This window comes from Parasteatoda tepidariorum, chromosome 1 (genome assembly GCF_043381705.1).
Source record: "Parasteatoda tepidariorum isolate YZ-2023 chromosome 1, CAS_Ptep_4.0, whole genome shotgun sequence".
In the NCBI taxonomy this organism is placed as follows: Eukaryota; Metazoa; Arthropoda; class Arachnida; order Araneae; family Theridiidae; genus Parasteatoda; species Parasteatoda tepidariorum.
The window spans coordinates 72,427,685-72,455,509 of NC_092204.1; the positions used below are offsets into that span (position 1 = coordinate 72,427,685).

At 27.1% G+C, this 27,825-nt stretch overlaps 1 protein-coding gene across 1 annotated transcript; it reads right to left on the reverse strand.

Moving 5' to 3' along the window:
- Positions 1-710: 710 nt before the first annotated feature.
- On the reverse strand, positions 711-27,602 carry LOC107447962 (ribosomal protein S6 kinase-like 1). Its single transcript, XM_016063015.3, has 16 exons — positions 27,226-27,602; positions 23,794-23,829; positions 23,594-23,711; positions 20,979-21,094; positions 19,994-20,118; positions 17,048-17,463; positions 15,191-15,502; positions 12,145-12,260; positions 9,934-10,083; positions 8,567-9,037; positions 4,721-4,968; positions 4,593-4,630; positions 4,392-4,481; positions 4,223-4,305; positions 4,044-4,139; positions 711-993 (listed from the first exon to the last, which is right to left on the reverse strand). The coding sequence occupies exons 1-16, from the start codon at positions 27,322-27,324 to the stop codon at positions 880-882; spliced, it is 2,628 nt and encodes an 875-aa protein (XP_015918501.1). The 5' UTR covers positions 27,325-27,602; the 3' UTR covers positions 711-879.
- Positions 27,603-27,825: the final 223 nt, after the last annotated feature.

A 27,825-nucleotide genomic window follows, 5' to 3' on the forward strand; every position in this document is an offset into this window, starting at 1 on the left:
ATAAATAAAATAACACAATAAATTTCATAACACAGAACAAAGGGTAAGTTCTTACCAAATGCCAACTTTTCATATCAGATAATTTGACTGTTAGAACAACATATGGTATCAAGTCCTAATGATCTCATAGAAAGTTTAGTTACTCATTCATTTAAAACATTAATTTACTAAGAGAAGAATGGGAAGAGCTTGTATACAGTCTGCAGCCAAGCAAGATTTTATACAATTGAAAGCAGAGTTAGATGTGAATAACACATTAAAACAAAAGGGTAAGATAAATGTTTATTATCTATTTAAAAACTAAAAGAGTCTAGCATAAAATAGATTAGAAAATTTATTCAAACTTTTTTAAACATACCTAAATAAAAAAATAAGAGTAATAAAACTTGTTTAAGTGATTTTATGTTGACACCCAGACTTTTAAGTACTTTTCCCACTCTTTAACCTCCCCTACTGATTTATGCTGAATTTTCCTTTTTTTTTTTCATTCACTCTTTGTTTCTTGTGCTGACTTTTTCACTTATTAATTCTTTCACTGTTTATTTTTTTCTCATTTTTTTTATCTCATGAGGCGAAGCTCTCAAAGTAGATAGCTGTATTTTTTTTGTGTAGAACTTTAATAAACATAAACATGAATATCGCACCAATTTTATTTCTTCAACAAAAAAAAAGGGAATACATGTTTGTTTTTTTTTATTATGAAACAGTAATTTTACTCAAGAATAAAACTATTTTATTTGTCAATGTCATAAATATGACACCCAAAGTCATACACAGATTTTATAGAAAAATTTATAACAAACTTTTAAAAAATATAAAGTAAACTATATTTGGAATGAAAACAATGACAAAAACATCTGTACGATATCTTAATAATAATCATCTTGGCCATAATGATTTCCAGTCAATAGAATGAAAAAAGGGATGTGATTTTAACTCTTCTATTCCATAAACTCCAGACCCAAGTCTCTCACTAGGATTATACTGTAAAAGCTGAACACAAATAATAAATCTTATTATCAGCACCTTTCTCAACAGATATACTTATAAGTAATTGAAGAGACAGTAACATTTTTAAAACAATCTATATTATAAGTTTGATTAACTATAAGAACAGAAAATCAATTTATTATAAGTTTTTAATATTCTGTAAAATGTCACTTAGCATGTCCTTCCACTAAGTTTTTTATGAAACAGTGAATGATTCAGAGATAAACCATGGAACTTATCCAAGAGAAAGATAGAAGACATATTTCAAGAAGAAAGAAACAATCTTTCAAAAGTTGCTTAAACTTCAATAGGTGTTGCTAGATGTTAATTTTTTATACATTTTATGAACAGAACATGAATTTATTTCAACTTTTTCATGTTCTTCATTTAGTCTGTTCTGACACTAAGCTTTAGAAGATACACTGAATGATTCTAAAATTAAATGTTGAAGAATTTATTCCAGAGAAAAAAAGGAGGCATAGTTTTGAAAGAAAGAAATAATCTTTCAAAGAATTATTTGAAATTCAATACATACAACTAGATGTATATAATTGATAATATTTTTTATTTAAAACTCTCATTTACTTCATAATGTTATCAATTTCAGTTTTGAAAAATTTTAAAAATGTAAAAACTAAGTATAGTACCTATGTTAAGATTCAACCAAATGTATGAAAGCTCATGTTAACTCGAAATGCAGTAAATAACTCATCTATTTTTGTCAGCAATACAATCTTTGACATTAGTGAAATTAAATTTTTTAATTTGAAAAAAAAAATATTATCTTTGCCCTCAACTTATAGAAATTTTAAAAAACTTTTTATTTTAGATATTTTTCTTCTTTTAATAAGGTTAACTTCACTATTGCTCGCAAAAATAGTTTGGATTTTTATCAAATTCCCTAATTATTACAGTACAGAACCCGTTATCCGGAAATCGGAAAACCAAAAAACCGGAACGAAATTCAATAAATTTTCCCGCCATTTTTTAAAAAAAAATTTTTTTTTCCTCATAAGATTTTAGGATTTTTCTTTCTTTTTTGGAAGATGTTCACCTTACCATCATTTTGGAAATAATCATTAGTGTATTACTTCATCGTTTTTTCTTCTTTTTAAGATTATTTCCAATATTTTTTTTTTTTTTTTAGTTGGGTATAACAATAAAAAAAAGGCTTTTTGTAGCGATTCAGAAAACCGGAAAAATCAGTTATCCGGAATAGCGATGGTCCCGATCGTTCCGGATAATCGGTTCCCTACTGTATAACCTACCACAGGGATGGCGAACCAATGGCACGCGTGCCATTTATGGCACCTGACACAATTTTCTGGGCACCCCACCGTTCTCATTTGTTATTACACTATAAATTGTTATTACACTATGAAGCATATGTAACAATTAAATTAAAATTCACAAAAAACACACAAAATAATAAACAATTATTAATAAAAAAATTAACTATTAATGCTAAAAAACAATTAATAACCATAAAAAACAAGCTAACAATAAATAACTAGCAAAAAAAATTAACAGTCCTGCTTAAACTAACATCTAAAATCAGCAACAACCTAATATAAGTTATTTGTCATCTAATCTGCAACAACAGAAGTCACACTCTGATGTTACTTTAAGTTGAATTACGCATATAACTGAGACATTGGAAATGTTTTTTTTTTTCAATGTAAATAAAGAGTTTTGAGTTGATAGTATTTAATATTATTATTTTCCCAATAATCACGAAGTCAAAATTATTTGACGGCACGTCTATGACCTCATTAAACAAATTTTTAGAAAAAATGGCACGTTGGTGTATAAAGGTTCGCCAGCCCTGACCTACCATCTTGTGAAGGTGAGAAATTTCTACCAAACTAAACTTTGAAGTTTAGTTTGGTCTACCAAGCTAAACTTTAAAGTATGAGATGAGACACTGACTTTTTTTTTGTTCATGTCTTTTTTCCCCTTTATGTCATGGAAATAAAAAAACCTTTGAAGTATGGGTCATGAAAGATATATACGAAATCAAAGTTCTTCATTATTTAACACTGTTAACAAACCAATTATTAGTTCGACATTTTTTCAGCTGAATTCATTTATTACTGCTCTTCATCTGTGGACTTGAATTTTTGGGAACCTTTTCATATTCTAAAGAATATTAATGGTATGATAGTCTAGTATTTCTTTTATTTTAAACATTTAGGAATTTTTTATCTATTTGTCACCTTTTCATTTCACAATTTTCATAGATTAAATTCTTGATCTATTTTGATTGATTTTGTTGGATTTGTCTACATTTTGTGCTTTACTACTGATAGTGGTTATTATTATTGTACCAAAACTACTGCCGGTCTCCTTTATTATCTATTTCATTTATTCTTCATATGTTATCAACTTTATATACTAAAGCATAAAATGTTTAAGTATAATAAATCTACAAGTTTGTAATAAATCTACAAGTTAAGCTCACAAAAATGTTCTGTATTTTTTTTTAACCCAACGAAATAATATTTCATGGATTGAAATTGAAAGAACAGTAACATAATGAAGAAATACAAACAGGTAGGAGATATATTTATAAAGTAAATGTTGAAAAATCTTAAATTTGTAATATTAATTACCTTTTATATGAAAACCAAAAGTCTCTGCCTCAACAATATCAATAAAAATATTTATTCTGTTACAAAAAATTTAAAAAAATACCTTATTTATTATTTAATTAGAACATCCTACACCTATATGAAATATTATGAAAAATTAAGATGTTTTCAAAAATTTAAACTGAATTTAACAAGAAAAAATTTCTAAAAAATATTTATAAACTGTATTACTATGTAAAGAAAATTTCTAGATTACTCTTGAAAAAGTTGTTTTTTTTTTTTTGTTAGATATCAGTAGTTATTATTTTTTTACTAATATATAAAACAATATACAAAGAAAAAGTTATAGGAATAATTTTAGTAAATAGAAAAATTTTATTAAAGTTTTACGACTTATTAAAGTTTTACGACTGCATTGGGATAACTCTAATTTTAAAAACAACAATTCTAAACAAATTATACCTTTGTAATAAAATCTTTGGCATCTAAACTGATATCTACCGGAAAATTTAGTATTGTGTGTCTTGTTATACCAGTGGGGTGGCAGGACACTAAGGACTGAAACAAAAATTAAAATAAAATTATTGTACATTAAAGAAAGGGATAAGTAAAATTATTTCCTTAATGAGTGTTTGAATTACCTGTCCAATTAACAATTCAAAAAGAACTGCTCCCAGACTCCACCAATCACAGTCACTGGTTACTGGAAAGATATTTCCAATTTCTGAAAAATAATAATTTAAGTTATTGTAATGTGTCTAATAATATTTTATTCTTAACCAGAAGATATTAATAATATTTTATTCTCACCAGGTGCACAAAATAAATTTTCTTTTGCTTTTTCATTTATTGCAACATCTACAGAATTCCACTGGCTCTGGTATGTGAGTAAAATGTGACCTAAAAATAATTATTTGTAATATATATATCATTATAAATATTTCAGTTGAATAAGTAATCAGTTTAGTATTTCTTAATCTTAAAAAACATCTGTTTTTTGGCACATCATACCTCCATCTCCAAGCAGAATATTATTTGGATGAAAATCCCTAATAATGAAAGAAAAAAAGTATTATGTACATAATTTAAGTCATAAATGTGACAATTATTGCACAACAAGAAAAAGAAAACCATCTTACATCCAGATAATTCCCAAATTGTGTAAATGTTCAAAGGCTAATACTATCTCAGCTGCCCACAGTACGACACAGGATTCAGGTAATAGTGATGATTTTGGGGATGCTTGTGAGATAGCATCATCCATAGCTTTGAAAGCATCCAACAAACATGCTTTTTGTGAAAAACCTATCTCAAGACTGCCGGTTGAAGATGATAATCTGTTTCTAATATTTTTACTATGAAGTGCACTTTGCTGGAAAGATGTATCCTACAAATATTTTTAACAATGCCATAGATTAACATAAAGCTTTTTGATTTAACTTTAGTCCACATCACAAAAATTTTACAGAGAAAGCGTTACATCTGAATTTTAAACAATACTTAGTAGTGAGGTTTGTCTCTATGAAAAGTTAATTTTAGAAGCTCTTTCTAACAATAAATCGTTATTGTTATTACTATTCGCAACAATTATACAATACATAAAGGAAGTGGAAAATATTCAACTTAGATATCTATGTGTTTTGCCGAAATGAAAAGTAAACACTTGTGATTGCATGAGAAATACAATATCGATAGCAGATACACCATTCAGGGTTATAAAGGAAGGTAGGATATTTTCAAAAAAGATTGCACAAAGATTAACCAGTTGGCATTAGACCATTTAAAGTGAATGTAAAGTACAACTAAAGATAGTTGCTTCTAACAAGAACTTTGTACAGAAGTAAAATGATGATTGTACTATTCTTTTATTTAAGACATAATTCTGCATAGATGTCATACATCTTTGATTACTTCAAATCATTTCATGAATAGTATAGCAATGGTTTCTGTAAAAGTTAGGGTGTTTTTCTTTCTTTGGTTTTGGTAGAGCCAATCATGAGAACTTAAACCAACTCAGGAAAACTTTCACCCAATTTGTTCACAGCTATTTTTTCCTTACCTGTGTACTACTGTACGTAGTTCCATTCTGGACATATCCATCTTTAGCACAACTTCACATTCACTTTAATTGTTCTCATGAGAATCGATTAAACAATTGTATGCAATTACCTTTCTTTTTAATCTGAATAGTGGTATTACTATCATTATTAAATTTACAGGGACACATGTTGGCTTTTTTTATTGGGTAATTTTAATGTTTTTATTTGTATGTAAATAATTTCTTTTAAGTAGCTCCTGAAATGAAAAACTTTTTTAAAAATAGCAACAATGAAGGACTTTTAAAACTATTCATTAGAAGCAATAACTTTTGAAGTTGATCACATACCGATAACTGAAAAATTGCAGTACTCTAGAATGATAAACCTCTTTGCTGAAACATCTGATTTATTTTTACTTGTACTTTCTTTTTTTTTTTAACAACACAGGTTGACATTGCATATATTTAGTATACTGGCAGAATACGTTGTTCTAAATATAAGAAAAAAGCATGCTGTTAAAACAGCCATGGTGTAGAAAGAGACAAAGCTCATAGAAATAGATAGTTCTATGAATTACTCAATGTTATTGGTGGCAAAACATTATTTACTCTGATAAGCAAGAACTGCTTAAATATTGATATTCAATGATAATTTTATCAAATAATGATAACTTTCTAAATAAAAAGTGCCAGAAATTTAAAAATAATAATAAAACATTGTATGAGCATTGCAGAGACAAAAATTTATGTCTCTTTCTCTTAATATACTTGAAGGCGAATTTTAACTTATTCATGTTATGTAAACAATCAGTTATTTCAAAAAAATTACTAATGTAAAAAAATTATTTCAATTTTATGTCTTTTGTTCGTTTTTATAACAACATGTTATTTTAATTACACTTTTCACTTAAAAGAAATACCTTTTCTTTTGATGAAAAACAAAGCCGCTGTTACTACAGCAATCACTACAGATAAAGTTACTGGATTATAAAATCAGCCACTTTTAAAAAGCAAATCCACTAGAACAAAATCTTTACAATATCAAAGCATGCTAAAAAAATCATCCTTTAATAAAATCATGATTACCATTTAATAATGTCAAAAGTTTGGTTGCTTTAAAATTTTTTAAAAAAAACTTTTGATCTATGTTCCCTAAATAATTAGAATTTTTTTTTCTCAAGTTTTAAAAGATGAGAAGTAATAGAAAATAAATTCAATTCCACCACTCATGAACGTGTGTGGACTACAAGTCTTTGAAAGGTTAAACAGAAAGTGAGGGAGGGAAGTGTAAAAAAATCCAAAAGAAAGCTCCTAATAAGGAAAAATTATTGTCTGGCCATCAGCATTCAATGATACAATGACCATCACAAATCATTAAGCACAACCACAGCAGACAGCAGGGTTCAAAAGGAATTCATATTTAAGTCAAACAATACCTTACATTTTCTATGAGAAAAACCATGCAGCTAAAGTATGTTTACTCTTTTTAGTTACTTTATCAAACAAAAAAAAGTAGACCCAGAATGCCCTTGTACAATTTTAAAATAGTTTTGCTTATGTTGTATTACGAATGAAGGTTAAGATTAATATTGTGTTGCATTTGTTCACTTAGAAAATGCCTAAACAGTAAAATTTAGGAATCAAAGGATAGATAAGAAATGTATTCAATTTTTTTTTAAATTAATGTGAAATTGAATGTTATGATAACTTATAAACTTACAAACAATGTTGAATCTTGAATTTCAAATTTCACTAATCTAACAACAATATGCCAATATTTTAAGACTTTTTAATAAATTTTAAAAATTTGTATTTTTAATTAAAAAATGTCGAACTATTAATGAAAAAATATTTAGAAATGCAGTTATTAGATTTGTTTTTAGTATATTTCTGAAGTTTAATATTAAAATCTTTTTTCCCCTAAGAGTAGATTTGTCTTTAGGACGACTGGTTTTATAAAAAGTACCAGAACATATCCAATCAGGATGTGCTTATAACAGGGTGCATAGCGTTTGTAAAAAGTACTTAAAGGTGCTTTTTTGGGGATTTCGTTTTTAAAAGCTTTTAAAGGTGCATTTTTCAGCTGGCGTTTTTAAAAAGTGCTTTTTTTTCCCTTCAGTGATATCTGGTGGATCCTATGCATTTCACGAAAAATGGGGTGTTTGCTCTGTAGTCATTCACGCGGACTTCATGTCGTTACACGTTATGACTTGCGCATATACGCACACTTGAAACCGAAACCCGAGTGCTCAAATTCGGATGGAGAATATCAGATCCTTATGAAATGTTTTTCTTTTTAATTTATTTTAATTTTATTATTGTTTATTTTACTTTACTTCTAACACTTTTTTGACGTAGGGGGTACGGGTACTTTTGTTCTGAGTTCAGGGTCAAGTTGAATTCACTCGATGATGTGGGAAAGTACTGATTGTTTCGATTTACGTCTGTTTCTTTTTGGGGTTTTTTTTAACGCTAAAACTGTTTATAAAAAGTTCTTGTTTTTCAATGATATCACTGATTGAATATGAATTTTTTGAGTTCTTGAAAATTTTTGTAAAGTGCTTGAAAAGTTTTTAAAAAGTGCTTATTTTTGATTCAAGGATTTGGCTACGCACCCTGTTATAAACTTTTAAATAATGTTGAACCTTCAGTTTCGAATTTTACAAAACTAACTGCATGTCAATATTTTGAGATCCTTCTGTAAATTTAAAAAAAAAAATTAGCAATTTTAATTAAAAAATGTAGTAATATTAATTAAAAATATATATATAAATGCAACAATTAATTTAACCTTAGGTATATTTCTGAAGTTAAACATTAAAATCCTTTTTTTTTCCCTAATGGTAGATTTGTCAGTTTATAAAACCAGCCAGTTTATAAAATCAAATATCCTTAAAATGACTGTGATTTTAATAATCAATGGGGACTCTAGTAAAAATTTACTCACTTCAACTGAAACTGTTCTTTTCTTTTTCTCTTGGAGAGAAGTTTTATGATATTTAGCAAATGATACATTGTCCTCCTGATTAACAGAATCAGCATATTTTTTGAACAAGGCTATGTAACTAGAAGGACACTGCTCAGATGGAATAAGATCTGAATCAACAGGTGTCACAGTATCAGATGAAAGTGGATCTTGATTCTCAGACACTTTCTTGCCTGAATATACATTGCAAAAATCTGCCTTGCTTTTAGATTCTCCTTGTATGCAAGTGCCATCTTCAACAGGTGATAAAGGTTTACGTTGAAAGAAAGAACACACATAATTCCATAATCGCCCACCAGTGGCATGTTCCAGAATGAGAAATATTGCATAGCTACTTTCATAGATGTGATGAAGTTTGACCATGAATGGTACATTCTTTGGTGCAATAGGATATCTGTAATTTGTACCATCACTTGAAGTCTTGTACAGAGTCTAAATTAATAAATAAAATTTAAAAAAATTCTGGTATATAAAAGAAAGTTTTAAATGCAGCATTAGGTTTATAACTAAAATGTCTAAGATTGATAAAAAATATTATAAGTGAATGATTTTTAAGAGTACACTGGCTCATGAAGAGTGTATAGCAATGGTGAGATGAGTAATAAGTTGTATTTTTGAATCTTGTTGTCAATATTATATCTCAAAATTGCTATAACTGTTAAGAAATAAATGTTCTTGATTTCCACTTTTGTAACAGCAATTTTAGGTTTTTCTATTGATGAGAGCATAAGAGCTTTCATCTTTAAAATACTTTTAAAACTAATAACTGTCAAGGACTGCATGTGACATTGCTTAGATAAAGCTATTATGTCCCAATGAAATAAATATATATAATAAATATTACATAATTAATAATATTTTAGCTAATTGTTAAACTTTAGTTTTGAGATTTGGAACATTATTTAGATAATACGAAAAGTAAAACTCTGGGGAAAAAATTCTAAACAAAATTTACAAAAAATAAAACATTATCAGTAATTTTTCAAGTTGAATTGATTGAAAATCTATTTGAAAATAGAAAAATAGAAAAACACATTTTTGTCAGAATAACAAATTAAGCAAAATGTTTTCAAATGTGGTTACCACTACATTTTGCGATTGTGTATTAAAGTATACTAAGTAATAGCAATAAGGATAATATTAAAATAAAATTCATTCAAAAATTAATATGTTAAAAAAATTCACGAATAAAAAAAATCATAAGTGATTAATTAATATTACATTTTATAAAATTGCACAATATTTTAGCAGTGAAACATATGAAATATTTAATGAGGCAAATAAATTATAGGTTTGAACAATTAAAAAAGCACTTTCAATCTTATTACCTTAGCAACAAATGTTTCATTGCATGTAGTATCCAAGACAAGTACGGTTTTTTCAAGAATCCCAATTACTTTGTATTTATTCAATTGGTCAATGTTATCAAGAATACTTCCTATTTTGCTCAAAGACTGTGCAGAATGAGATGAATTAACCTAACAAAGAAATGGTAAAATAAGTTATACAGCAACCCTTACGGTTCAGGCAAAAAACAGACATAACATGAGGTTGTTATATCATGAGTGTGCAAAAATACAGTATATATTAACTCAAAGCATAAAAAATATTTAATCAATTTTAACAAAGCAATGCAATGATATACTTAACAGAAAAATTGGTATTAACGCAACTTTTTCTATTTTAATATGCACATAAAAGGACTCTTTAAAACAAGACTTCATTGGTGAAAAATGCATTAAAAATTATATGCTAGTTAGAGACTGCCATCTTTGGTAATTAACATAAGTCCTAATAACTCCAAAAATCATGTTTTTAACTGGAAAATTACTTATCTAATTATAATTACCTGATAAAATTTTCGGAAAGAAAATTATTATTTCTAAATGCATTGTTTCCTTTGAAAAAAAAGTTACAGAGATTATGAATGACCACAAATTACGACCACTTAGGACAAAGAATATATAATGTGAGAAGAAGTCTAGCTTCTCCGATACATAGCAGGGGCCAGCAAGGTCCCTCTGCATGACAAGAAAAGCGCCAAAGCTTTTTGAGCCGATGCATACGCACACTTTTCAACCATCATAGCGTCTCTAAATTTGTTTAACAACTAATTTTTCACCATCTTCAGGTGACCGATATCTATTTAAATTATACACCTATGTTTAAATAATAAATTATATTTATTTTTTAATGAATTCGTCACAAGTAAATATTTTCCTTATTTAATAAGTAAACCTTTTTCAAAACCATATTAGTCTGTAAAGAACAAAAGCAGACGGAGTTTGAGTCACTTTTCATTAGCTGTTTACATGAGTGGGGAGAAACAAGGAGAAAGGTGTTTGTTGGGAGCGGAGAGGAATGGGATTGCTTACTGGGTAATGACGGAGGGAGCCCCTCTGTAAGGAGGCAGGTTGTTTTCCTAGCAATACTTCCACACCTCGATGAAGGAAACCGTTGCCTCCGGAACAGGTTTACATGGGGGCCTATGAGAGCTGGTCTTCTTCTCACTTATATATTCTTTGCTTAGGATACGAATTGAGAGGATCATGTCTTTCTTCATTCAAAGGGGATTTGAGGTGTGTTACATTTATTTTAGAAATAATGGTTAAATTAATACCTTAGAAACTTTTTCTAAATCAAATGGCTACATTTTGGTCACTATATTCGGAACCTAAGGTTTTCAAATTATTAGACAATGAATTAGCCATGTACCAAAAGTATTAGCCAAATTTCAAAATTCTTAGCCAAAGGCAAATTTTAAATTCTTATGATTGATTTTTTAACATAGAAAACTTCTAATCAAAATACAAATTTACTATAAATTGAATTATTTTATAAAATGCAAATTCTAATAAAGAGTCATTTTTCAGTTGAAGAAAGAAATAGGAATGGGTTTTGTTAATTTTTGATAACTTCTTAGACTAGAGCAGTAATATAAGGATAAACCTTAGGCAAAATTATGCTATTGTCACCAAAAAATAAATTTTCTGCAAAAATATTAGGATGATAATATGCATCTTGCTACCACATGATCTGTTTTATTAACACAAACTGTAGGGGGGGGGAATTTCATATGATATCGGGTGATTCGGCAACAAGCGTGATAATCTGTATTTTACAGCAACTTGTCTCATGCTGACATAATCTCTCTTGTTAATTACATTATCTGGACTTAATATAATTCAAATTGGTCATAGGACATATAGAACGGAAATGACTGTAATCGAATAAAAAAGTACAGGATTTGTTCAAAAAAATTCCATTTGACCTTTTTTTCAGGATTGATGAGAATATATATTTTTCTTTTTGGTAGAAAAAATCTTTCGCTAAAACACAATTTTTTCACTGAATTTACGATTTTATGGCATTTAGCAAGGTGGCAAGCCCCGATATTGGAAAGAATATTTTGAAGGCAACAATCAAATGGACATTAAAATAGCATTACATCTATGTAATAGCAAATGCAACTTTATGCATGAGTGGTTGAAATATAAGAGTCATACTAAAGAGTATAGACTATATAAGTGTATACTTACTTTAGATTTTTGAATTTCATTTTTGGGAAGCTTATTTTCATACAATTCCTCTGCACGCATAAGATACAACAGAACTTTCTTTCGAACTGCATCTTTCAGATCAGAACACTTATCCTCTGTTTCAGGGGGAAATATTAGTTAAAATACATTATGTAGATTTGTTTTGATAGTTATAATGAATTAAAATTATGCATACTATCTGAAATCAAAAATAATAAAAGTGAAATACTTATAAATATAATATTTTATCCTTTCTCTGAAATTGGGTGACTTTTGTATTATTTTCTTTCTCTTGGCATCAACAACAGGTGGACCAAAACTACAAGTTTTTATTAGAAACTTAATATTTCTTTTATTTACCAGAATAGAAAAATATCTGATGAGAACTAGAAAATTTTTATTAGTGTATCTATATGTTCTTAAATATGCGTTGAAAATTAAAACCTCTCACTTTGTAACTAAAGTTTAATATAGGTAGATTATCAAAATTTCAACTAATAATGTAATAAAAATTATAGATACGTTTTCCCTAAACTTAAATATATTTCAAGAATTAGCATCTTTTAAAATGTATTGAAAGTAAGAAATGCAATCATTGGATTAAAAAAAAAAATTTGCCCAGTCTCATGATTGTCAGTTATAAAATTATGTAGATGTTTACTATCTTTGGAGCTATTATGTCTCAATGTTCAAGGCACCGAGTTGTCATGTAAAGTTCATGATACAAAGGACAACATAACAAAAAAAAATTTATTGCAACCCTTCATTAATAAATTTCTTAGCTTTTAATAACTATCATAAAAACTAAAAATTTTGATTTTATATCTAAGTATTTTGTAAGAATAATAAAATATGTTTATTATACTTTTGATATACTTTATATTTGTAACATCTTTCAAAAATTGTAACATGAGTCACTGGAGCTTTTATTCTATTTGCCACTTTCTATATGTCATTTTTTGTATGCTTTTAATGTTTTCTGTCAATTTGTTTTTTTTTTAAATAAATTTTTTAAAAAATAATCACATTATTTCTGAGAGATAAAATAGAATTTAAAATTAAAAATATAATGCTTTACTCCATGTCCCTTCTATATAATGTTCTATATATATATATTATAATTTTAATCCCTTTTTCTTATAACACATAACATTAGGCTATTAAAAAATATCCTATATATTTTGTTTTAAAAATTATTAAATATTAATTAATAAAAAAATGTTAAAAAATAAGAAAAACCTACCAAAATGTAATATCAGTGGCCATGGAATTGCCCTTTTACATTTTTAATCATAATTCTCAAATAGTCAGTGACCATGGAATTGCCTTTTTTACATTTTTAACCATAATTCTAAAATAATAAGCATAATTTATGAATTCTAACATAATTTTAAAAGTTTGTTAAACTAAGTTAGAAATTACTATTATTTACCTCTTCTTGGTAATTAATTTAATAATCATCCAAAATGTTTTTGATAATAAGGTAAAGTATTATATAGATTCTTCAGGCTAAAATATAAACTTAGAAGAAATTAAATACTACTACAGGGTGGCTACTAAACACTTCAAAAAATCGGAATTAATTTTAATTGTTCGGTAAAACAATTGTTCTTGCCCTATTCCTGTGAGTGGCACTTTCTATAAGTATGGACGAATTTTGTTTAAAGCAAAATATTTAGAATCAGGTTCAAGATGGAATCGAAAAGGTTGATGGCTAAACAGCTTTTTGATCGTGGATTTTCTGCAGGTGGAATCCTTAAGCAATTAAATTCTCTTGGGTTTAATATGATATTTATACATTGAACTATAAATCAATCATTGGATACTAATAGCTGTAAAAATCAACCCAGATCTAGTTGTCCATGCTCAGTCGCACAAAAGAGAGCATTAAAATAATGTGTGAAAAAAATATGAAGATATCCACAATGTTCTGCTAATAAAATGATTACAGAAGAGAACGTGAATTGGAAAACTATGCAAGTTATATTAAATGAAAACCTGTGTATTTGTCCTTATCGTAAAAGAAATGATCAAGGTTTGACAACAGCACAAAAATTAAAAAGATTACGAAGATATAACATATTGCTGAACCGGCATAGTAGCAAAAGTATTGGCAGAATAATCTTTTCTGATTCTATATTGACAGAATAATCTTTTCTACTAATATATCTTTTCTACTAATATTTTCTGAAAATATTTTGCACTGAACAAAGTTATGATGGTAAAAATAATGTTGTGTATTCAGCAACCTTCGATGGTGCACCTGAAACTGTTCCAACTGTACAACACTTTTAGAACAAGAATACTGTAATGGTTTGGGCTGCAGTGTCAAATAAACGGAAAATTACCTCTAAAATTTATCGATAAAGGAGTAAAAATCAATACTGAATATTACAAAAAGAAAATAGTGGCTTCACATTTATTGCCACATGCTGACAAATTGTATCCCAAAAAGGACTGGATATTTAAGCAAGATTCTACATCATCGCACTGAGACATAACAACACAGGCTTGGCTCCATAACAATTGTCCGAAGTTTATCAAACAAGAAAATTGGCCCCCTTCTTCACCAGATCTAAATCCTTTAGACTAATGTGCTTGGGGGATTCTAGAATCTTAAGTTAATGCTAAGCAGCACAGAAGTTTGGACTCTCTCAGAGCTTCTTTATTGCATAAATCTTAAATTGATTCCTCTGAAATAGAATTACTCTTAAATTGATTTGTGTCGCCATTAGACAACAGCTTAAGAGATCATCTTTAATAATCAATAAAGGGGGTAGTTGATTCGAATAAAAAAAAATTTAAGGTAAACTTTCATTTACAGTGTTCATCATATTTGTGTATTTATCATTTTCTATTTAATATCTGTACAATATTTGTAAAAGTATTTTGTAGCCACCCTATACTTCTCAAGAAATAAAAAATTTTAATAAAAAGCATTTTTTTAAGTTAAAAAAGTACTTATACTCATTAATACGAATTTTTACAGATTTTTTTTATCCAATATTTCTCTTAACTATGTAATTTAAAATGATTAATGAATTACTTTGAATTCCTTGAAGAAGAATTTCGATAGCTTTCTTATATGAGTCAAATGCATCCATATATTTTTGAGATTCTTCAGCTACTTGAGCAGATTCTACATATTTGGCAGCAAGTACAATATATGAAGGCCTTTTTGTAGTTTCAGTTTGATAAGCATCTGGTGTCATTGCAAATTCGTCACAAACATAAACTTCTTCATTATTTTGTGAATCTTTTTTTTCATCTGATAATGGGTCGAATTCAGAAATAACTGACTCATTTTCTTCAACTTTAGGTGTAGGTAATTCAAATGTAAAGAAATTTTTATTTGAATCTAAAAAAAAAAATTTCAGAAAATTATTTCAGGTGAAAACTTTAGATTATAATTTTGAATGAAAAAATCTCTTTATCATCTTTTAAACAAAATATCAATGTTTCCAAAATAAATGTTTCTGATTAATAAATTGCTAATAAATGACTGCTAAATAAATGATTCAAAATAAATTAAAAATCTTCAGATATTGTTACATCTTCAGATATTCTTTGGCGTTAATTAATATGAATTTAACCCTTTCCACTCTAATATAACATGTGCTGTTAAGTCTAAGAATGGTCTTATTATACAATGTATAGCAATTACAAAAGATGGTAAAAATTTCAGAATAAAATTTTAAATCGTAGAATTTTTTTTCTGTTCTTTTAAGTACAAATTAACTGTTTTTTAAAAGAAATCAAGTCAAAGGATGAAAATTAAGATGAAATTGAACGTAAAAAGATTAGGACCTAATAAAATAAATGTTTGAAATATATTTTGAGTAATCACAAATTGATTGTATTTTGATCCAATTTTTTTTAAATCTTAGGCCCAGCATCGGCCATACCCTGACTTGCTTTCCAATACAAAAAAAAAAGGAGAAAGTATCCCCAGTGTCAATATCTTTCAATGTAGAGCACACAAAGAGATATAAACATGTTGTTTTTAACAAAATAAGCTTGTGATGCAATACAAAACAAAAACTAGAAGGAGTTTTTATTTTTAGCCTTTATACTTTTCATAATGCTTGATAAAATATCTTATCATTTTCATGGTATCTAGTAACAACACAAAAAAACTTAATCATTTGTTGAAATTTATTTATATTCACAAGGCAAAAAACATAATTGAATTATGGGCTTATTGTTAGCAAAAACTTGTTATATTTGCTTGTTATATATACTTGTTTACTAAAAAGACACATAAGAAATTTCCAACTTTAATGATGATCCATACCAAGTTTGGATGCCTACACCTAGCCCTATCTACTAGACTTTTCCTTAAACTTTAACTACAGAGCTTAACGTGATTAAAAAATAAACCTATAGTTAGTTTATTATCGACATTAAAAAAATTATTAATCGGGATTTCTAAAATGTCTAATCAACATGTATTTATCTGTTGAATGTTTTGAAACATTAAATGTTTAACACAATTTTTTGTTTTTAGACTACAGAACTTTAGGCAAGTGTCTAGATATTAGTGTTTTGTTACATGTCTGTCAAATTGAAATAATACTGAATCTAACGATCATTAAATAAGTTAATGAAAGGGGTATTAAGAAATCACAAAAAAATGACGAATAATAAATTTATACTTAGGAAAATTTCAATTTAAAAATTATTGAATTAAATATGGGCATAGTTATAACAAGCCTAGTTTCCAAGCCAAATGATTTAATGGAGCTCTAGTATTGATATGGATATAAGCATTGTATTTTATGCCATTGGAAATACTTTTACATACTACACCGAGTTTTTAAAAAAAGTTAAAATATTTAACTGAAAAGATATAGAGATTAATAAATGAAAAATATTCATAAAATTGGAATTATGAAACAAGAACCTGTTTTTAAATCTTTATGGCTTAAACTTTTATTAGAAGCTGTAGTTGTTGTTTCCAAGAAATCAAATTCTCCAAATGGAGTGGGATATTCTGGTATAACTTCATGATCTTTATCAGCTGTAGCTTCATTACAGGTCTCCAAAGCTGACAACAACCAGCTATTACATAAATTAATATTATTTGATACAGATTTATCAAGTTCTGAAATGGCACTATCAGTTTGCATTAAAGGATCAAATTCAGCTATGCTAAGAGAAGGTCGTGATAATATGCTATCGTCATCCGTGAAAGTTGTCCGGTCATCATCGTCAGTGCATTGGGAACTGAGACTAATGGTATCAGATACCTGGTGATGTTGCCAGATTCCTCCTAGGCTAGTACTCGTGTCTCTTAATAAATCATCTTGTTCACAAGAACTATAAAGACAGACAAAATCAACAAATTCATATGAAACTCATGTTTAAAACATACATGCTTACAGATTAGCATTAAATAAAAAGAGCTAATTTTAAAACAAAATCAAATTTGATGCACCTATTTTTAAAACAAAACAACTTGTAGGATTTCATTTAGTTAGGTGATAATAATTGATTTTCTTATGATTCAAACTCAGCTAGTATGGGTGCAACACTAATATAATACAAGCACCACAGAATTCAGTTGTGTAGCCCATATTATTCAACCTTTATACCTTGTTGTTGTTTAAATAATAAGAGAGAATGTACAGTGTACAAAAAAAAATTAACACCTTGAATTACTTTTGATTCAATGATCCGACATTTATGTACTAAGATTTGATCTTCATTGTTCAGGGCCTAAGATTAAACATGCTAATTAATTAGTGCATATAACATTTTAAGTTATAGGATAAAAGACAAAAATGAATAAACCTACTCTTTTCAGACAGGTTCAGATAATTGACCCTCAAATTATGGGTGATGGCAGAAAATATAGTCCGAATAGTTGGCTAAGAGAGTGATTGAGATCACTTTCATGTTATTTTACTTTTTGCATATTTGTTTATATCTTAGTGACTTTTTAAGCTAATTCAAAAATATGTGCACACAATTATAAAATTTATTTATTCAAAGATAATTCCATGTGAAAAAATAATTTTTAATAATTATTTATCATAATTATTATTTTATTTAATAATAATTTAAAAATTTTTAAATTATAAACATTTATATAACATTTATACTTATAACATTAATAATAGTGGAAAATTAATTATAAACATAAATAATAGTTGAACATCTTTGAATTATAAGGTATACAAATGTTTACACTAGTTTAATGAATGTAATTTTAAATGGCAAAGTACTAAATTTGAATGACACGGTTGAATAGTTCTTGATAAATTAATTTTAATTTACAATTTTTTAAAAATTTGATAAATCAGAAACTATTGGACCAATTTCCTCTTTATTTTGAATTTTACGATTTCAAATTACATTCCTTAAAATGATGTAAAAATATTCAAACCTTACAATTCGAAACCTTTTCTTCTATTAATAAATAAAATAAAAAATTATTAAAAAAGGCGTTTTTTTTAATTACATTTGGATAAACAAATTTTATAATTGTGTACAAAAAGTTTAGAATTCATGGTAAATACACATAAGGGCGAACTTTGTGCTGGAATACAAAGTAAGGTAAAACAACGTTTAAGAGCACAAAAAATTTAAGAAAGCAGACAGCTGTTTCGGATGCTCAAAGGGCAACCTTCATCAGTGCAGTTTAAAGAGTAAAATTGACATTTTAAGTCCTAACTATTGGAATCATATTTTCAAGATTGTGCTATCACCGATGTTTTTAGGGTCAGTAATCTGAATTCCCTTAAAAAAGGTATGTTTATTCAGAGAAAGTACATTATTCTGACTATATTTGAACTTGAAATATGGTCTGTACTAATCAATTAGTATATTTTAGGTTAAGCCCTTGAACCATTAAGATTGAACCCCCACTACATGAAAATCTGTGTTCAAAAGGTGTTCATCTTTTTACTTGGCGTACTGTACATTGTGGAGGGAAAAAAAACGAAAATAAACCACTCTGTACCATTTTGATATAATGATCAGACTTTCACGCGTTAACTTTCACGATTCAATCTAAATGGTTTGAGGGGTTGTCCTCAAATATGCTAATTAATTAGTGCAGGCAACATTTAAGTTCAAAATAGAATTTTAATAATACAACAATATCTTGAACTAAACTAAAATCAGTTTTAAAAAAAATGCATTAAATTAAAATTAATGTAAGACTAATTGATTATACCAGACTTCTCTTTAAAACCTCTAATTATCTAATTTTATTAAAACTTTTACAATTTATATATAATTGATGTAGTTTTTATTGCTAATGTGAGCATATTTCTTATAATAAAATGGAAGCATAAAAAAAAACTCTTTCAAAGTCTGGGTTTAAGATTAAACTATACAAAAGTGATAAATGCAATAAAAAATCTTCCATGGAATAGAAAGTACTTGAGTTTGATATATACTCTAAATTGCTATGAGTATAAAATTTTTGTAAGATAATTTCATATATGTGTCAATATATAAGTGCTTCTTTCAGATATATATGAGTATTCCATGAATATGTATATGAGTATCTGGTGTATATGATTACATGATGTACTCATATAAAAAAATTTAAGTAGTAGGTTCAAATGAAACAAAATCAATTTTAAATTTAAAAACATTATTTGATCATAAAGCTATTTATAAGAAAATCTAAGAAATTATTAATCTATTGAAACAAAAGCAAAGATATCATTTGTTTAGAAATGATTTTAATATTGTAATTAACACATCATATATTTTTTTAACAAAATAAAATTAAGGATTCAAATATAATTCTTTGTTTTTCTTGTGTGCTTTATTCACTTTTTTTTTTAAATATAGTGAATCAAGCAAAATAAGATAATCATAGTAATAACATTACCTGTCTTTACTTGTTTTACTCTCATTTGAAGATTGCTGTAAATAAGTCTGAGACTGTAAAATATTATTTACAGATGATTCTTGTATCTGTACAGATTGCTGATAATTATCAGGTACGTGTCCTTCCTATAAAATACACATTTTAAAATTAATAGAATCATGAGTTCAGATTTACCATTATGTAATAAAATAAGAAGTATATTTTAGCATAAAAATAAAAAGATTATAAAAATGTGCATAAAAATTAAATTTTAAAAAAAATAGCCAGGTAACTTTTAGTGTCCGTTTAAGTTAAAAAACATAATAGTACTATTACAAAAATGTAATATATGTTACATTAATATTTAATTTTGTCATAAATTTTTTATATTGTATAACTTTTATTTTCATTCACTAGAAATATTTTTCTAACTTTAATTAAAAATAATTTTTAAATATGAAATTTTAAACTGTATATGTGTCATATTTAAGATTACACACAAATATAAGGCTTGGTTTCGATGAAAAGATATAAAAACTAATGGACAGAAATATAAATACTTAAAAAAATCCTAATAAGTAGACATCCTAATAATGCGTTATTTGAGTGGTACATTTTTCTGCCCTATTGTTCACTATCCAGAGAATCCTGTTCTTTAATTATCCTTAATACAAAAAGTGGGGAATTATAAATCAGTTTGCCACTCTGGCAGGCCATCTTTGATAGTGACTAACAAAATAAATCTTCCTTTAAGTATTTTTAGTATCCATGAGTTGCACTTTCAACCTTAATAACTTATATTGTTACACTCATCATACCCATACCACCAATTTAGCAGTTTATAAGTAAGGGCTTCAGTAATTGCATTTAATTTTATATAGTTTGATGAAGTCAGACAGGCATGTAAAATTGAGAAGTAAATTAACTTAGAAATGAGTAAGACTTAACATTCTCACTAAAAAAAAAATAATAATAAAAATTTTTAAATGTATAAAAATATGAATACCTCAAAAAACTTAACAAATATCTGACTAGTAAACAGAGGAAATGAGTTAGCAGCAAATTGAAGAAGATTTAACGCACTTTGTCTTCTTTCTTCAATAACTTTTGGTTCAAACCTTCCTGTTAAAGAAGAGCAATAAATATGTACACACAAAAATCAATTATTTATAACATTTTTTTTTATGTTTATTAATTTTAATTAGATAGCAAAATACTATAGTCAATGCTAATACTAATTAATAAAATTATTATCAATAACAGTTAAAAATGTTCAAATATTAACAAGCATTCAAGACAACTTGGAATTGGAACACTTAAGATAATATTTTTGGATAATTTACAGTCGAATCTTATAATGATGAATTACAAGGCTGTAAAACATTTTCCAAAGCTGAAAATTTGCTACACTAATATTACAACTTTTTCTTCATTTTCAAAAGGTTTTTTTAAGGTGGAATTTGACTACTAAAGAAAAAATACTAATTTAATTATTCATATTCTGCATTGAAAAAAAAATTAATATCATTCAAAGCTGCTAAAAAATAATAATTTTTTAAGCTATATTTATAATACTTAATAATAATAATAAGTTATACTTAAAAAATAAATGAATTAAATCAGTTATTTCCTTTTAAACAAACTTTAATTTTAAAAAATATACATTTGTATTAATTTTTAATCTGTTCAAAGAGCCAGTGGTTAAAAACTGGCAGCCCCCGGGCCACATCCACGGACCACCAATTTTTTTTTTTTTTGTGTGTGTGTGTGGCCAGTGAGCTAAAATATATTAGTTGTCAATTTTTGAGGACAATTTTCGTAAAAAGTCTATATGTGTTTAAAATACTTTTCTTTCTTTAAAAAAACCTAATTTCTTCGTTTCTGTGAAATTTAACATACCAACGGTGCAAAAAAAATTTTCTTCCTCAGGTTTTGCATCCAAGAAAATATTTATTATTATTTGTAATTCAATACTTTTGTTTTGTACAACTAGATAAAAATCTGACAGTAATATTTAATATTCCTTCAAAAATTAAAAAGGCCTATATAAAATTTTGATAAAGTTGCGCCCCGCCATTTGACTGGTGTTTTTAATTGTGGCCCCCGGCCTCATGTAAGTTAGAAACCCCTGACATAAACATTAGGAAAAATTTTATAATTTTTTGATAAACATTATCAAAAAAAACTATACAAATTTTTAAACACTATAAAAACAATTCAATGAGGACTAAAGATTATAAAAACAATACTAAGCTTTTTAATAAACATTAGGAAAATTAAACCTAATTAATAAAAAAAAAAAAATTAACTCATCGTCAGAGAATGTAAACAGTAAGAGGCAAATATGTAACTATTTATTTGCTTTCAAACCTTCACTTTAAAAAAAAAAACGCAAATTTGATGGGTTTTTTTCTGTAGTAGCATTTTAAAACTGGTTTTGTAATGCACAGAAGACAGCATGTTAAAAAGTGATTTTTCATGCAAGTAACCACTCAAGAATTAAGCAAATATCAAAAAATCAAAAGATGCACACTTATCAACCTATTTTGACCACATAACAAATTCTTGCAAAAATTAGACATTTTAATTTACTTCCTGAACTAACTTTGGACAAGGTACCAAGCTTTCTCTTTTTCAAAAATTGGTTTTATTTTAAGCTACTAAATTGCTTGAAACAACTAAAACTTCTGTAGAAATTTAAATGTAGAAGAAAAGAAGAAAAAAAACACTTTATCAGTATAAAAGATAAAAAAGAAAAATTACTTGTCATTGCTTTTAATGATATTCAATCTTCTAATTTAAACAAAAAAAAATTTATATCATTCAAATACTTGTTCACCAGGGTTGGCAAGTTTTTAACACATGACGGTTTTTACCGGCTTATACAATGGTTTTTACCGTTATGTCAAAAACGTCAAAAACAGTCAAAAACCCATAGTTATGATAAAACTGTATTTTAATTTGAGTTTAACTGCTTATAATTTAAAATTAATTCATTTTTGGGCAATGAAATTAGAAAAAAAGTTGTTAAAAGATATTTAAGAACAGATTTTTGCATTTTAAACAAAATTCTCAACATTTCCAAGCATCATTTTGTTTGGCATATTACATTACTGAAGAATGTCAAGTCCTTCCTGACTTAGAGTTTGTTAGTAGTTACAAGTTTTGAAAGTTTTGTTTAGCTTATTTCTAATATTTAAGAAATGCTGATTTTTAAATTCTTTTTTTTAGTTCTTGAATTTATTAATAGTTTTAAGTATTTTTGTTTGTTTGTTTATTTCTAACAATTAAGAAGCGCAAAATTTTTAATCCTTTGCAAAGCAAGCTATAATGATAAAAGTTAAGTATCACTATTTTCAATAAGTATGTTACAATATTTCTGTATGAATGTATATCCTTCTATAAGAATACGTGTATATAGTTGCAAAATCAATAGCAATCATTTACAACATTCATTTATAAAGGCAATTAAGTGAAAATAATATATTGTCCGCTATTTGCCATAAATTAAAGAAAACAGTAAGTTTTTGACGGTTTTTACCGCTAAAAACACGGTTTTCACCACTGCCATGTCAAAAACCATTTTTTGACGGCAAAAACCCAACCCTGTTGTTCACTTACCAAAAAAGCGTGTTTTTGAAAGTGGAGGAAATGTGCCTTTTAAATGTAAATTTTGATGTATGGTGCTCAAAGCTTTGTGAAGCTTTTTAAAATCATTATAGCGCTTCCATACAACTACCTGTAAAATAAACCATATTATTAAAGCAATTTCATAAATTCAAATATTTCTTTTAATAAAAATGATCAAAAATTTCACATACTTCAGTCACTGCTTCAACCGAGTTTTTAGGAAATACCTAAAACAAAATAGTAGAAATTTTATAAGCAATGAAAGCTAAAATACTATATTTATCTGTGAATAATTTTCTCAACCTAGTTTCACATTTATTTTAACATACCAGTTATCATTAACTTTAATAATTTTATTTAAAACATATATATTTAAATTTCATAGCGATGTGCTTTTACAGTTGAGATTTTTCATCATAACTATGGCAAGACCAAGTGTTGCCAACTTGCAAAACTTTATGGTAGGTCACCAAGGGTTCAAAGAAATGAAGGAACTCGGTCATAACATCACAACAGAGGGAGGAAAGAATATGAAAGAGAAAGGCAAAAAAAAAAGGATAAAAAAAGAAGAACCATCAAGACATCTGGCATAGGGAGAGAATTGAAGTAACAGGTATGAAAGAGATAAAAAAAAATATTGTATGCAGAATGTCAACAAAGGGACTAACAAGTACACGTATAAAAAATCTAAAGAAACAAAAATAAGGAAAAATTAAATCATAGGATAAAGATAAATAAATACTTATTTTTGAAATCATCATTCTAATATGCAAATCTATGTTGAAAATATCATTTAAAAACCGTTTATTTGTAAATGTTTATTTGAACTGTTTATTTTAACACACCCTCCTACAGAGATATTAAATATTGCTTAAATATTACATATACAGTACAGAGCCCGTTATCCGGAAATCAGAAAAACCAAAAAACCGGAACAAAATTCGATAAATTTTCTCGCCATTTTTAAAAAAAAAAAAATTTCCTCGTAAGATTTTATGATTTTTCTTTCTTTTATCTTACCTTACCATCATTTTGGAAATAATCATTAGTGTATTACTTCATCGTTTTTTCTTATTTTTAAGATTATTTCCAAATTTTTTTTTAGTTGGGTTTAACAATAATAAAAAAAACGGCTTTTTGTAGCGATTCAGAAAACCGGAAAAATCAGTTATCCAGAATAGCGATGGTCCCAACCGTTCCGAATAATCGGTTCCCTACTGTACTTTCATGAAATGTGATAAGAACGTTCAGCTAGTTAATAAAGTGCACAATTTTAATAAAAACAGATAAATTTCCAATTTTAAAAAATGTGTAATAGTTTGCCTTTGCTGTTAGTAAAATAAAATGTATTTCAATTTTGTACTTGTGCGATCTTTGACTTATCATATTCTTTGAGAATGTTCTTACTGCTTGTTAGAAGATTTTTTTTGATCATTAAGAAGTATCTATCTTATAAGCACTATTACATTTTATGTATCTATCTTATAAACACTATTATATAAATGAAATATCAAAAACAATCAGTAAAAATCATTAAAAAAAATACAATTAGTCAAAAATCAAAAAAATTCAAAGAAAATTATTTTAGCATTAAAAGCAATTATTTCAACAAAAAGCAATATTTTATTCATTAATATGTGTATTATCATCAATAGAATAAATAAGTATATAAATGAGTAGGGAAAACTCCATGATTAAAAGTCCTAAAAATGCAAGTGAAGTATTTATTGAAATAGCAACAAAAAAGAAACTATTTCATTAAAATAAGAAAAACATGAAAAAATAAAAAAAAATGTAAAATTATTTTTAACTTAATTTTACATAAATGTACACTTGAAATATATTCTGTAGAGAGAAATTTCATAAAAACAAAATTATTTTTAATTTTTCTTAAATTTATAAAATTGTTAAATTGAAATTAGATCCGTTGTAAAGATAAGGCGAGCAGGACTTTAGCCCGGTGGAAAATATATTCAAAGTGGTACTTTTAGTCAGTGCCGTTCCTGGTGGGTATGCAGCGAATGCCCCGCACGCAGGCGCCCAATTTAAGGGGCGCCAAATTCAACTATTCAAAAAAAAATTCTAATTATAGCAAATTATTAAAAATTAAAATTATAGCAAAGCTGTAAACTTTGATTACAGGAAGAAACTTGCATCTGCAAAAGCAAGACGTGTTATGTTCTAAAACTACCTTGTTATTTGATAATTAGGTACTTAGGTATTAGACAGATCTTGCACATTTTCAAGTTAACGGATTTGTTTGCGTTGAGGGCCGTTTGAGAGTTTTAACTCAATTCACTCAGTTGAGTGAATTGAGTTACATTAGATTTTTTGTTAATTACCGAATGGACATGTTTTATTTATGACCTATATTGTACGTTAATAGTCTATTTTATTTGATTTCGAAAATAAATTTTTTGTCATATTTTTTCGTTGTTTTATTTCATTACGCCCATTTTCATAATCAAACACTTACACTAAAGTGACTTTAGTCTATAAGAAAACTATTCAGTTTAAACCTCAAACTAAAAATGATTATGAAAATTGGCCTTATCATCAATATTTAAGCATAGTATATAGGGGCGCACAAAATTATTCTCGCACGCAGGCGTTCGCCACCCCAGGAACGGCTTTTAGTGACAATTACAACCTTTAAATTTTTCTTTTTTTTAACTGAATTTATTTTTTCCTCTTTTTCTATTGCCTATAATATTCAAAACAGAATTTTTAGTGATAATTACGATCTTTTAGTGTCCCTTTTCTTAATCAAAATTTTTAAGATTTGTTGTCGATTTTAAGTATAGAAATGATAATCTAGACATTCGAATTTAGTTTTAAGTTCACCACACAACAATACTCATAGAAATTAAAAATCATAGAAGTAAAAAAATAAGACATATTTTAACACTTTTAGATTATTATTTTAACAGGACCTTTAAATGTATGATGATCAAAAACAAAGATAATATTTTAATTAATAGAAAAAACTGTTATGTATTTCGTTCATGGGAGTTAAATTTGAAAGAAGAAAAAAAAGAAACTCTAATTTACGACAATAATTTAAGCAAAAATCTAATGAACTTCCAAGTTATGAGTTTTTGTTTAGAGCATCTCAAAGCAATAGCTTTAATTATAATGACTTAAATTTCATGATGAAAAATAATAATATTAATTAGACACTACTGTCCTTAGTCATTGATTGAAAGACTCCTTCGGCTAGACGTGCAGCGAGATTCATAGATAGCTGGTTATAGAAATCTTGGAAAATATAAGGCTGAACAGAAAATACTGAAGACTTTTTTCCAATAAACTTGGTGCAACACATATTGTCGATAACTTTTACAAAGACTGGCTATTCCAATTAACATTGACTCTTATATTATTGATATAAAATACGATAGATCCTAAGATGCATACAGAGAGGTCTTTCAAGAAGCTTTGAACACAGTTGGAATATTACCATTGCAATCACAAAGACACCAAAGGATTTTAAATTTGCAAAATTTTGACTTCACAACAACTTTTGAAAGCATCTGTTGCATCTTGGATATCAATTTTCATCACAAACTTATAATTCTAACTCAAATTTTAGTTTTTAACAAGAATGTAAGAAAATAACATACTTTGGATGTTACTTTATATAATGTGTATCCTTTAGAGTGTAATACTGAATCGGAAACATCAATTATTCGAACCCAAGCATCTTTACTTTTTACAGACATCTTAATAATTTAAGATATGATTGTTGAAAACGAGCAATTTTTGTCAAGCTATTTTTATAATCATTATTTAAAAATTCTCATCCATTACTATTTAAAAATAAGTTATGAAATTTATACATATGGAAGAAGATGATATCGATAAATAAATCCACATAAATTAATTTCCGTTGGCAAATAAATTGCCGGTTTTTTCAAGACTAAAATTTTACAACATAACAACGACCATAACAACGAAACTAGAAAGCCGTCAGCAAACAGTAAATGTTTGTGATGACCTTGAGTTGAGTTGTTATTATTATTGAAATTTAAAGTGAAACACACTGTCTTGAATGCCGCTTTTTTGATAACCCTATACTTTGGTGATCAGTTGAAATAAATGATCGCCAAGCAAATTCTATCACCAAAAGCATTAACGGAATTTTGAGCTGAAATGGCCGAAAAGTTTGAGCGGGAGTGATGAAATGAAATCATCGAAGAAATATATATTTTCTGGAACACTTC